The sequence below is a fragment of the Uranotaenia lowii genome, chromosome 2 (genome assembly GCF_029784155.1).
Source record: "Uranotaenia lowii strain MFRU-FL chromosome 2, ASM2978415v1, whole genome shotgun sequence".
NCBI lineage: Eukaryota > Metazoa > Arthropoda > Insecta > Diptera > Culicidae > Uranotaenia > Uranotaenia lowii.
The window spans coordinates 160,973,120-160,987,676 of NC_073692.1; the positions used below are offsets into that span (position 1 = coordinate 160,973,120).

General features: G+C 34.9%; 1 protein-coding gene across 1 annotated transcript in view; it reads right to left on the minus strand.

Annotated features, from left to right (window-relative positions):
* Positions 1 to 14,557, minus strand: part of LOC129749570 (serine-rich adhesin for platelets-like) — a 394,154-nt gene that overhangs the window by 8,752 nt on the left and 370,845 nt on the right. The window contains exons 6-7 of the mRNA XM_055744590.1: positions 11,552 to 11,728; positions 11,144 to 11,257 (exon numbers count right to left, since the gene is read on the minus strand). Coding sequence (XP_055600565.1) covers positions 11,144 to 11,257; positions 11,552 to 11,728 — 291 coding nt within the window. The remainder of the gene's footprint in view (positions 1 to 11,143; positions 11,258 to 11,551; positions 11,729 to 14,557) is intronic.

Below are 14,557 nucleotides of genomic sequence, written 5' to 3' on the forward strand. Positions count from 1 at the left end.
AAACGAAGGCTGATTACCACACGTTATATTTAGTTGTATAAAATATAATATAAAATAAGAATACTGCATGTAATGTACGCAAAAATTTTCAAATAGTTGCTTAGACAATTTATTATTATCGACCCTATTTCCAACAAAGAGCAATGGTTTATGCAGACCCTTTTTTTTAAAGGGAGGTTGAATTAAAAGTGGCTCCAGAGAGTTGAGATAGATCATTCGGTCATACAATTTAAATGCATTACATAAAACGGTGCAGTGATAAATTGATTCGAATGTAATAAATGATTTTATTTTGGAACAAAAGCCTTAATAACAATGTTTGGAATAAAACTAAAACCATAAAGGTTGCAAGTGTGATGACTTTTATTGATTTTTTCTCTTTATATTTCTGGAGCCATAGTTTTGGTAATTGTAAAAGAATATTCCACCAAAAAAATAGAATGATAATGATTCTGTAAGCATGAAATATTTTTTTTTTGTTTCGATTATAGTCGTTTTACCATCTTTATGGCATTCGCGACTTTATCAACGTTCCAGTTGGCGGACAAATATTGAAAAATTTATCCGGTACAACTGTGTTCGATATTTACTCTTGGGCTCGAACTCGCGGACATCGGCTCAGAAAGCAACAGACTTGCCAACTGAGCTATATCACAAGCCCCATGAAATATTATAAAAAAAATCAATGTAGCTCAATTTTTTAAAAATAATTAAGTGGGAATTCAATTCCGAAATGGCGTTTAATTTACTTTGAAAAACTGCTTTGTTTTTTACAGATTTGTTTTATTTGCTTACTCAAGGAATCAAACAACCTAATGAAAAAAATTAGTCCTGATACAAGATTTTGACCGCGATTTTGCCTTACCGGCAGATAGAATTCAAAGTGGTAAAAAACTTTCCTAGAATACCTGCAAGGGCATCCAGCGGCCAACTGCGAAGACGCATGTTTATTATTGCTCAGAAACATTACGAAACAGTATATAAATCAAACATCCGTTGAATCAAAATCGGTTTAAATAAATTTAAATTCCTTGTTTATAACCTTTAAGCATAAAATTACACAAATTTTTGAGTTTAACTAGATTTTAATTCATAAATTTTTTCAACTGACTTTCAATGTGTGATGAATTTGTGATAAAGAAATACAGTTGGACGGAAATTTTCAAAGTGAAAAAATCTACTCTATTCAAAAACAATCCTTTGCGAGTTAGCTTTAAGTTGTTCTGAGTTTAAATTTTTATATAAATTATAAATTTCAACAGTTTCCAAGCTACAATAAATGATTCATTGAATAAGCTCTTTTGTGATGTTTGTTCACATTGCATATTCATGAAATTGCAGACATGTCTCAAAAAAGGCTATTTGAGACCCAATTTATACTGGATAAATGCGATTGATATGTCACAAAAAAGGCTATTTGAGGAACTTCTTGGAACTTGAAGTCCATGGAAGGCTTTTTGAGGAGCTTTTTGCAGCTATCATGCTCGCATTCGAGAAAATTCGGTACCAATTCCCTTTATAAACTTTGTTCAGATAAATTAGAACTTTGGAAGCACGCGTTTAAGTAGATATAGGACTTTTGGTTGCTTGAATTCATTCCAACACTATTGTTCTGTCATCTGAACAAACTTTATGGCTTTGGTAAAGCAAGGCGGAACAACAAATGGCATTGTGGAATTCGTTCTTCAGGGCAGACTCCATTTTGCGTTCTACGCAAACATTTTTGGAAACGAATAATTTATTTCGACGGACAATTGAGTCAAAAATTTAACCCACAAAAACTCTTTTTTTTTTTAACTGTATTTCTGAATGTGAACAAATATACTATGCTTATTAAACGAAGATTTAAGTAAAATGGCCGCGAGTAAGATTTTCAATGAGACGAAAGTACACAGCAAAAAAAAATGTAACGATGGACGATGTAATTTCTAGAGACGATGTTGTATTACGGATTTCTGTATGTATGTATGTATTGAATCCACCTTGGGTTTACGGCAGCGCCGCGGTTGTGGCAAAAAAAATAACCCACACGTCCATCTTGGCTACCACGCAACACAATCATAACCACTCAATGAGACTTCTAAGGGAATGGAATCGTACACAGCAAAAAAAATGTAACGATGGACGATGTAATTTCTGGAGACGTTGTAGTATTAGGAATTTCTGTTGAAATAATACATCTAAACAATGTATACAATGTGAATACGTCGTGTGGTGTAATATCACAACTTTCTGTGTGATATCGCATCAAGTAGTCAATGTTTTCTTCAATTGACGTTCAAATTTCTTTCATTTCAAAAAGTTAGAAACGGATTACGGACCTCAGCTGAATTTGTTTGGCGTGTAAGTACTACCAAAATTTAATAAAAATGTAAGCAAACCTATAGCTTTGAAAATAATTTCCTAATTTTTCATTTTTAGGAAATTTGGCCCATTTTGCATCAGCGGTACAATACATAACAGATGGTTTCAAACAGTCGGATACATGCTGACGATGTAATATTAAGTAACATTTACGACTCAAGTTATGTGCAGGTATTTGATGAAATTTCACAATACTTTTTTTGCTGTGTAAGCAGAGGCACTAACGGTATCCAGGGTGAAAAGGGGAAAAGTCTCGAGAAGCTATAACCATATTGTTGACTAACCACAATAGCATGCAAATTATAATCCCGCCGCCAAGGCTTCCGAAAAAAGAGTGCGTCCTTATTTTACAAAAAGTAATCAAATACTTTATTTTTCTCAACCATGTCAAATACCCTTGACATAAATTGAGGAACGTCTAGTATTCAATACGGTACTAGCATACACGGTAACCCGCTCTTTTTGTAAAACGAGGATACCCAGATGCCCCTACCCTAGATATTAATATAATACAATATAATATGCATAGTAATGTTATGTAATATATATGATGTTGTGTTAAAATAATATAATGTAATACAATATCAAAAAAGTCAAAAAGTAAACGGTCGGACTTCGACCAGACCGAACTGAGCGCTATGAGAAAATTTAGAAACAACAGAAATTTAATCCATTTTAATTCACATTCTAGAACGAAAAGCGCATAATATCGATTACAATGAATTCCTTGGTTTATAAACTATCGACTCTGATTGATAAAAATCAAAGATTTTGTCTCAGGATGAAAATATTTGCACACAAACTTGGAAAAATGCTGATGCCAATCAATTCGGTCTGATCGTATTCCAACCAAATTTAAGTTTTATTTAAGAAACATGGCTGAAAATATGTCATATAATATGTTATAAATAGAAATAATAAGATGAAAACATAAGGATTTCTAATTCCATGATAATATCTACTAATTGTGAAGATTATTACATTATTACATTAGATGTTTCGAAAAGATTATTATTTTTGTTGAGTTATCCGTTCTATCACAATGTGTTCCAAAATAATTTATCTAAAAAAAAAAAAATTGATATAAACGTTATCTAATAACATAAAAGTTTGCCAACAGTTTCATATCAATAAATATTTGATTACTGATATGTTTTCCTAAAAGCAAATAGTTTTAGAAACTTAAAAATTATAATCCGTTTAAAGAAATATTAATACATAGAATTTTTAATCTACAATTTATAAGGTAACCTACGCTTGAACAACTTTAATTAATCAGAAAAAATTTCAATGGAATAGTAAAATTTTTGATCCTAACCAGATGCAGAAAAATAATGTTTGCCGTCGTTTCCTTCTCCTTAATATCTTTTGAAAACTGAAACTGAAATAAATTAGACATTTAGGATAGGGTAAAGGGTTAAATATGAAATCCTTGAAAATTAGTGTCAAGATGGTAAATTTATTGGGCAATGTTTTGAATGCGTATTATCTGAAAAAGTAATATATAAATTAGAGCACACCCTTCAAAGAACAATATTGGAATGACATCTTTATTTTGACGCACTGCTTAAACAACTGAAATGGAGTTAATTCACGTGATCGTAATATTTTCCAACGCGTAGCATAAATTGTCATGTATGTATATTTGTATATATGGTTCCTCCATTTGTGACCTCTGAAACCTACAAAGGTTGTGAAGCAACATCCACTTAACATATAAGCAACACTAATAAAAATAAAAATTAATTGATTATTCAACAAAAGAATCTCCACAGCAAACGTAATAATTGAAATTCATTACTGATACTGATTTCTGTAATGCTATAAGAATGAAATAAATTGTCAAACATTTGCGCAATGAAAGTCGTAAAAATTGAAATGACTGTGGATTGCTATTTACGAAAAAAAGTAACTGAATGCATATAACATAAATATATATAATATATGGCCTGGCTTCGACCAGACCGAACTGAATGCCATAACAAAAATTTAAAACTGGAGATTTCGAAACTCATGTAATTCTTGTGTGAAGCCGAAAATTGGGAATATATCATTGCATTGTATTGCTGGAATTATAAACTTCTGATTTTCATAAATTAGCTTATCAAATCTCGTATTTAGTTAAATATATTCGTATGAGAGACTCGGAAAAATCAGTTCAGTTTGGTCTGATTGCATCCTGACCATATTATATATAATGAGCAATAATAATATTGATTATAACCTGAAATATAATAAATATAAAACTTGTATCACAACTAATGCACCAAACATAAGGAAAATAACAACACAAAAAGAAAAAAAAAGGTTTTTATAACAATCAGAGGAATGAGTAGGGTTAGGTAACTGAAAACTTGTCACCTCAATTTCATCAATGTAGGGCAACGCTTGCTTTGATCGAGCGCAGCAAGCATGAACTCGACCAAGTCTGTAAGATACAAAACGATTGTTTTGAAATAACAGTATTAACTGTAAAAAGTTAGTTTTTTTACGATAGTAAGTATTAGTTCTGATCTGAGAAAATTTAAATAAATTATTGAATTGAATTAACACTATATATACATATAATTAAGAGCAAATTCATTTATTTATCATTGAATACAGGTGACGTAAGCACGCTAATGCTCTCCGCTGAAACAAAATGTGCATATTAATATTATGAAAAAAGGTTGTTAATGAATGGTACATTTTATGTTATTAAAACTGAAATCATTTAAATGTTAATTTATATTTGGTGCCTCCAGCTGCTGTTTTGATTGTAGTATACTCATAACTGAAACCATCTATAAATTCGATTATATTATAACAACTGTTGATAAGACATTCCTATGCTGAAATAAGTTCAGTATTTTTTTGAAATAAGAATAATATTGTCCATGATATACCAGATGTTATAACAGTTAGTGATAATAGAGCTGGTGTTTTTTTTTTGGTTTTTCTGGGATTTTAACACTCTCGTGTTATTCATCCCCTTTAATAGAGCTGGTTTCTGGAAGGTGAATTAATGAAGCCTCTTGGACAAATCTTCTTACAAGCCGGGTAAAACAAACACTACACTAGTATACAATCCCGAGTAGCTTTTACCTCGCCAGGCCACAGCCCCAGAAAATCTAAATCTAAATTTTTCAAGAGATTGATAAACGCTGCAAAAAATCTGTTAGTGAAATAGCCGGATAATGTAAAATATTTAATATAAACTAAAATCACCTACTCTCGTCGAACAGCAGAGTCGTATTGAAACATCTGAAACTAATGAGATTGTAATAAGTAATTTATTGCAACACTATGCTAGAAATGATGCACCCAATTTGTCATCTCCCACTGAATTGAACATGAATATTCCAGTCAGGCCAGTCATCAATGAAAGGAAAAAGAAAATCTACAATCAGGAACGAACTCACCAGATTCCTTATCGCTTTTCCATGATGCCTCTGAGTTTGCCTTATTATTTCTATTTTGTTTCTCCCCTAGGTAATGGACGCGTTCACAGAGTGAATTCATGTCAATCAGCCGACGTTTTAACTTTTTTTGAAGCACCCTGTACTTCTATCATCGGCACGACGCGCCGCGGCGAACCGTCGTCGATTTGCGCATGCGTCTTCCTTCATCCCACGAACGAATGTACCCAACACACGCACACAGTGATAACTCGTTTCTTAGCTCTAACCATCGTTCAACGAAACATGCATTGAAATTAAAAACCCATTCCTGATTCACCTCACGATGGTTTCCCTTTATTTATAGCACTTGAATCAATTCACTGCTCGGACACTACCAACTACCAACATATTTGTATCTCGACTGCCACACACAAAAGATAGGACAATCATCACCAATGCAAATAAAACCCAGCTTCTACCAAAGCCCGACGCCATTTTTCACCTCTAGTTTCAGTGCCACTTTTTTCGTTTTCCACTTTTTTGCCCCACCAAACCTGTCTTCTCAATTATTTCTTTCACTAGCCTCTTCCAATTTCCGGCTCATTGGTAAATTAACCCACTAGGTAGCACATTTGACGAGAAAACACTTTATTCCAATGCGTTAACAAAACCGAGACAGCAAACAAAATCGACCGTTTCCGATGAGCGTCCGAAGCAGACTGACGATGTTGTATTACGGATTTCTGTCCCAATAATACATCTAAATGATGTACACAACGCGAATACGTCGTGAAGTGTAATATCACAACTTTCTATGTGACATCGCATCAAATAGTCAATGTTTTCTCTGTTGACGTTCAAATTTGATTTCATTTCGAAAATTAAGTAACGCATTACGGACCTCAGCTGTATTTGTTTGGCTTGTAAGTACCTACTATCAAAACTAATTAAAAATTTAAGCAAACCCACACCTTCAAAAAAAAATTCATTATTTTTCACTTTTTAGAACATTTTGCCCATATAGATCAGCGGTACGTAACATATTCTTTGACTCCAAATAGACGGGTACATCAAGGCAATGAAAAATTAGGTACCATTTGAGACTCAAGTTATGTGCAGGTATTTGATGTAAAATCGCAATTTTTTTTTTGCTGTGTAGACTTTATTTGAAAAGTAGACCTATACATCCGCGTTTGTGTCAATACATAAAACTACCGCGCCAGGAAGAAAAGGCAATAGTAAATGAGTGACTTTCAGACTATTCATTAATGCTGATAGTTCGTTAAGCTTCGGCTAATGCTGATCAACGTTTTTTTTTTCAAAACACGTGTATGATTCGTGAATTCCTAAACATTTTTTTTAAGATGTTTGTTCACTATAAAGGGTGATAAGGTCAAAATTTGGTCAATATCAACTTGACGAATTTCTTTCAATTTTGCATTTAAAAAAATTTGAACACCCCTCATTTTGAAGGTGTGTGTGTGTGTGGAATGTTGCTCCTATTTTGATTTTGGAATTCACTCTTCAGTTGTCAAAATGCCAACCAAAGAAGAAGAGCAGCGTATCAAAATTTTGCTCGCTCATCGCGAAAATCCGAGCTACTCGCACGCAAAGGTGGCAAAATCGCTTATAGTTGCCAAATCAACCGTAACAAATGTAATTAAAGTGTTTGGGGAACGTTTGTCGACAGCCAGGAAGTCTGGATCGAGGCGAAATCGAAAACCAGAATCCGTTGAGACTACAAAGAGAGTTGCGGTTGTTTCAAGCAAAACCCTATCCTCTCTCTCCGAGATGCCGCAAATAAGCTGGGTGTATCGTGTACAACCGTGCATCGAGCCAAAAAATGAGCCGGACTATCGACTTACAAGAAAGTAGTGACTCCAAATCGCGATGATAAACAAAATACGACGGCCAAAGCGCAATCCCGGAGGCTGTACACGACGATGCTGACGAACTTTGACTGCGTGGTAATGGACGACGAAACCTACGTCAAAGCCGACTACAAGTAGCTTCCGGGACAGGAGTTTTATACGGCAAAAGGAAGAGGAAAGGTTGAAGATATCTTCAAGCACATGAAACTGTCAAAGTTCGCGGAGAAATATCAGATTTGGCAAGCCATCTGTACCTGTGGCTTGAAAAGCAGCATTTTAATAGCTTCCGGGACTGTCAACCAAGAAATTTAAGTGAAAGAGTGTTTTAATAAACGTCTGCTGCCTTTCCTGAAGAAACACGGTTGTTCCGTAGTGTTTTGGCCGAATTTGGCATCTTGCCATTACGGTAAAAAAGCCATGGAGTGGTACGCCGCCAACAACGTGCAGGTGGTTCCCAAGGACAAGAACCCTCCCAACACGCCAGAGCTCCGCCCAATTGAGAAATACTGGGCTATTGCCAAGCGGAACCTAAAGAAGACCAAAAACAAACTGCTAAGGACGAGCAGCAGTTCAAGGCAAACTGGCTTTCTGCGACGAAGAAGCTGGACAAGGTGGCTGTTCAAAATCTGATGGCAGGGTTTAAGCGTAAGGCCCGGAAATTCGGATTTGGAAAAGCGGAAGCCTAACTGAATATTTTTTTCTGAATTTTATACTAATTAAACTTGAAAAAGGAATTTAATTTGATGTTTTTAATAAACGATTTCACCGATTAACACGCGTTTTCCCTTGACCAAATTTTGACCGTATCACCTTTTAGTGTCAAAATCGGGTCAAAAAAGGTGACAAAATCGGGGCAGATAAAACCGATTCGTGATATAATAGGGGTTTCACTGTTTTTGCACACTTGAGGAGAGCGAAAAAAAACGAGATACCGCCAACTGGAGCAACATGCAACACTTTCCAATTTCATTGGCTTCTAAAAAACTCACGTCCTCAGATAAAATTAAATAAAGGTTTATGCATCAAATAAAGGTAAGTGGGACATCAAACAGACGTAGTCACAAAAATTATTGATTTCTTCAGTTATTTTAATTTTTTTTAACATGCGATTTTTACTATAAAAAAAGGGGTAACTTGCAACAAACTTTGATTCTAATGGAAAATCAAATGAAATCGTTTAGTTTTTGATCAAGTTTTGATGCCATAAAAGCCATAACGCATAAAAACACTATTTGCTGTAATATCTGGTTCTGTAGAAACTCATTTTTTACATTTTTGTGAACATAAGGATATTGCATACATTAAGGGATAAAAGAATAGGTACTACAAAAAATTGTACTACCGGAAATCATAAAAACAAATGTTTGGATGAATGAAATTTCAATGTTGACAAATGCGCGATGCAAAACAATCATATTTGCGCATATGGAAACGAGATTCACAAGGTGTCTCTTCGATTTGCATTTTGTTGTATCTTACCCAAGACAGGTGACCGAATTATATGAAAATATGTATTTAAAAAATTGGTGATTGTTCGAAAAATATTTTTACACCATCATTGTTGGAATAGGATGATTCAACCAGTAAAAAGTTTGTAAGTGATATCATAAAGCCAATCAGTCATACTAGGTAAAGTATTAATGGATTTTTTGAATTTTTAATGAAAATGAAAAACTTTAAAATACTAGCTTAAGGTGTGAAAAATTATGACATCTTTATATTGTATTTACTAAAAAGTGGCTCTTTTACGTTATTAAAAATTAAAAATTTATCAGTACTGTTGTATACAAATGTTGCACCTAACACTGCTGTGGCATGATGCCCCGTTTGACGGTAGGTCGTACATAGCCTGCAATGTCTGAAAATACTTATAGTCTGCTTCATTTAATATTGGAACACAAACAATTGCGTGTAGTTCAGTCATTTATTAACGAATTCATAATTTGTTTTTCATACAAATGTAGCATTTTCTTTACTCTTTCATAAAAAAAAATTTAAAAAAATTATTCATTGCTGTTTAGAAGAAATTCTCGTACTTTTCCCGTAATACGGCACATTAGGCGGCACACACCCTTTTCGTCCACCGTTTTGGCGATTTGATTCCACCAGTTCTTCATTTGAGTCATGTTCCTAACAAGTTTTCCCTTTGCCTTAAGCCTCCGCTTCGTGATTGCCCAGTATTTCTCGACCGACCGGAACTGGGGGCAGTTTGGGGGGTTGAGGTCCTTCGGTATTACGCTGACCCCGTTCGTTGCGTACCATTTCATAACCGTGTTGCTGTAATGGCAGCTTGCGAGGTCCGGCCAAAACATTACTGGACGGTCGTGGGCACGAATAAACGGCAGAATCCGTTTCTGTAGGCACTCTTTTTTGTAGACTTCTGATGTCATTGTCTTGTCAGTGAGAAAGACTTTGGTTTTCTGTCCACAACTGCATATCCCCTGCCAAATCATGTACTTGCGGGCGAATTTATCCGCAAACATGAACTTAAATTTTGCAGGTACATCCCCCCGAGCCGTCGCCAAATAAAATTTTTGACCTGGGATTTGCCCAAAGTCCGCCTTCACGTTGGTCTCATCGTCCATCAGAATACATCCGTCGAACTTGGTCAGCACTTGGTCGTACAGCTTTCGAGCACGGATTCTGGCCACATTGTTCTGCTTCAGCGTCCGATTTGGCTGTTTGCTGGCTCGGAATGACCTTATTCCTTCCCGGAGACGAATTCGTCGCACCGTACTGTGAGCGGCCTGGAACTTATTGGCCAAATCGCGGTCTGAAAGATTGGGATTCCTCTTGACGGCCTTGATGACTTTCCCACGCAGTTTCCGGTCGACAGTTCCACTCCGACGCTTCGAATGCGGCTTCCGCGCCGTCGTCAATGTTTCCTTGTACTGCTTGATAACACGCCATACGGTATTTCTGGGCATTTTAAGCTGTTTAGCTAGCTTCGATGCCGACAACAATGGATTTTCAAGAAAACTGTGCACAATTTGATCTCTCCGTTCGGCTTCCATGGCGGTTGTTTACAAAATGCTATCGTTTGGTGTTATGACATAAATACATGGTGAAAGGTAATGAATTTTCCGACACGTGGGTGAAAAAAGTTTCCAAATCCGTCCACTAGGAGCGCCACAATGAGCAAAAGAATTTGTTCCAATATTAAATGAAGCAGACTTTACACAAAAAATACTTGGTTTTTTAGAAGTTTATCGTTAACAAATTCGTTTAAAATTGACGAAAGAACGAATCTTAAATTCAAATACCATTTCCAAAATCATTTCCAAATGAGTTAATGATCGAAAATTCAGAAAACCGTTGATTCAAGTCAAAAGCAATGCATGACTGAGATTTTTTTATCCTGAGAATCATCGCGTATTGTTTTAATTGAGCGAATTTTGGTTTGCGTGGTAATATTTGCTTTCCGTTCAAACTCATATAAATAGATAGGTAGTTTTGTACCTTGGAATGGTAGAAGTTAAAATAAATTTATAATCCACCATCGTATCGCATTGCCCAACTAACACTTACCATTGAGGATGTGCACCAGCGTCGAGGCGGCGACTGCATTGTTGGAAACGCACGAATAGTTTCCGGAATTTAGCGTATTAGTGTGAGTAATCACCAACTCCGAGAATCGGTTGTCTGGAACGAGAGCGAATTCGAGAAACAATTGAATTAGTAAACTACTCCGTTTCGATTTGCACGATTTTGAAACTGATGCAGCATCGGGCAAATTTTAGCCCGAATCGCTGCAACACGGTCGGCCATAAACATTTGCAGACTTCCTGGCGTGACGTGAATAACAACCCGTTCAAGCAAAGCATCGGCTAATAATTTCCGCTATGGATCGTGTGCGGGGGTGGATTCTCCCTTCAATTGCCGCTACAAATGGTTATGCCGCATCACTTTCTAACTACAACGTAGGCTCTAACTTACCGGACTCGGTGGACACATTAACTCCCCGGTGGACGTCATAATTGATCATGCGGTTGTTGTGGTACCAGAAGATATAAAGTGGCGGCTCGTTGCTTTGGACCACGCGGCATGTCAGCCTCAACGTCGAACCCGGCTTCAGATACTTCTCCGAAGGGCCGAATATTTCCGCTTTTGCTTCTGCAAATGAAAGACGAAGATGTTGGCATTAAGTTCAACCGGAAATGGATACAGTAATGAGCGGAAGAAGTTCTGGATAGATGGTTTGGTGTCTTTAACTGCTGAAAGGTATTTTATGACGTTGTTAAATATCGCTGTAACGGTTTTAAGGAATTTCTTGAAATTTCAAATCAATTGAGGTTTTTATTCTGCACTGGGCTGTCTTCTGTTGTCTTTTGTTATTTACTCCGTTTTTTTCTTTTTCTAGAAAAATACTTAAACCTGTAATTATATAGGTTAGAGAATCAAGTTATAGGGAATTTTTTCAGTTTTACTATTTTGTAGAATGTAATTTTTTTTTAAAAGTGTTAGGGGGAAGTTGTCTACTACCGGACACTTAAGGTTTTTAAGCAATAACTTAAAAATAGATTTTTGTAAATATTGGTTCCTCTACTGATTTGAAGAGTATCAATATTATGATCACTTAACTATATTAGAAAAAAATTAATTTTCAACATATTCATGTAGTAAGAGAATTCATTTCATGTTAGTTTTCACTCATTTCCAAAAGTGTTGTCTATGGCCGGACACTACGAATTACTTCACCAAAGTTGTCACCAATGGCACAAAACGTAGCAAAATGACTGAAATCACTCGCACAGGTTTTGTGAGTATGTGTTTTCCAATATTGAAAGTTCTATGAAGCCAGTCGTAAAAGTTTTTTTGACAAACCAGAACGAAACATTTGTTTCGAAAAAACTAGAGAAAAATTGTCTATGACCGGACAGCAAAATCTAAAGTGTCTCAGAGGACCAAAATAGTTTCGCTATTGAATTCATATCTTCTGCTAACACTTTTGAGGGTGCTCTAGAGATGAAAAAATGATAGTTTCAATTTGAAATCATCTAAAATTTTGAATATTTTCTTGTCCGGTCATATACAACAATTTGGTGTCCGGTCATAGAAAAATCGCATTTTTTAAATTTTCCTAATATTTCGCTTGAACTTCCGTTTTGTTATCTTATATTTACTATAGTCGAAAGATAACCAATCAACGATGCCATTCATGTACAGTTCAAATTTTACAAGCTAAAAAAACTGACCACAATACAAATGCAAAGTTTAGGCGATCCTCTCCTTACTACTAGGCAAAAGCTTTAGATGCCTATCATTAGTTTACCTTTTAAGATTGGATTGCCATATTTCAAACACCATATCAGGCTACATCAACTTTATTTTCATGGTGGTAAAACATTATTAGGATTTTTTTTTTCGAAAAATCTATGTTGTCCATAGACGACTTCCCCCTATATCTAGCCATTTTACTTATAAAGTTTTTATGTGTTGAGAGGATTGTAAAAAATAAGTAAATGATTTTGTTCGGCTAACTTTGCAACCATAAAATGAATTATCTCAAAATAAGAAAAAAAACGCTCGTTTGAAAAAAACTAGTTTTCTATTAACAAATCAATAGAAGTGCTATACGCCAAATGAGAAGGTTGAACAAAGAAAATCTCAACCATTTACAAACGAAATCGTCAATGAAAGACACCAATTGAAAGACATAACATTGGAACTCGGCAAACCTCTATAGATAAATCAACAGCTAGTGCTGAACTTTATACAACTTGTTGCATGAATAACTATCTCGACTCTCAACTACTGATTTCATGATGTGATAGTTAACTACTGATCAACTCTCGGAAGTTAACAGAGTTTCTAATATGCCAATAATTATGTTTATTGCTTTGCAAACAAAGGATTGGAACTTTTGGCGTTGGAAACTAGAACACCGAGAGATTCAACTAAAAATTTAATAAAAACTTCATTTTGGAACTTTTGATCAACAAAAATGATAGAGAATGAACAGAATTAATCTTATCCAAAAAATAAATGGTATTTAACTTTCCTTTGCGGTTGGGGTCTATATGACCCGAACTATACTTTCTCGAAGCGATATCTTAGAAACGGTTAAAGCTAATTACATGAATTTTTCTGCCTTTTCTTAAAATGAGAAACTCTACAATTTCTCATTTTTAGATTTTTGAATAGGTTTACCACAGTTACCCAGCAGATAAAGGCAATTAGCCGGTTAGGGTCACCCGGATTATTGTTTTGATTTTTGATTATAAAATCAATACTACTCCATCGATTCTCATTTGAATCATTTTGAAATTATCCAGATGCCCGCTATCAGAAATTTTTCAAAAATTTGAGTTTTGATTTTTGTGGTCTTCAGAAAACGACCTAGAAGGCAAAAAGTCTTTAAAAAAAGGTGTTTGGCAACGAAGATAACTCATTTAGTTGAAGTCGTTTTGAAAAACTATAGATTGCAATGATTCAAGATAGTTCGAGAGCTCATATTGACATAATAAAAGTGCTTGGTTTTACAGACCACAGCTAGTTTTTTCAAAAGTTCTTAAACAAAATTTCGATGATTTTAAACATAGCTATATTTTTCATGAGGATCTTGGAATAATGATAAAATAAATTACCGATCTGTTCAATTACATTCATTTGTGGCCATTTCTAGTATAACATCTAAGAATTTCAACATATTGAGGATCAAAACTGAGGTAAATCGACTGTTACTTTACGCTTTTTGTTGTCCTGAGCAAATCTACTCTGAAATGTTAAATTTATTTCTAAATAATATTATAACAAATCAAATGCTACACTTCATTAATTCAAGAATTCGATATATGCACATTTAATCCAATTTCTGTTGAAATACGGCTCAGTGAATTTTTGAATTTTCTCGTTGAATGTTTTTTGCGGTTCTTTATGTGAAAATAATATCATTTAAAAAAAATGTAGTCAGTTTTCATTGGTTTTCATTTTTTTTATAAA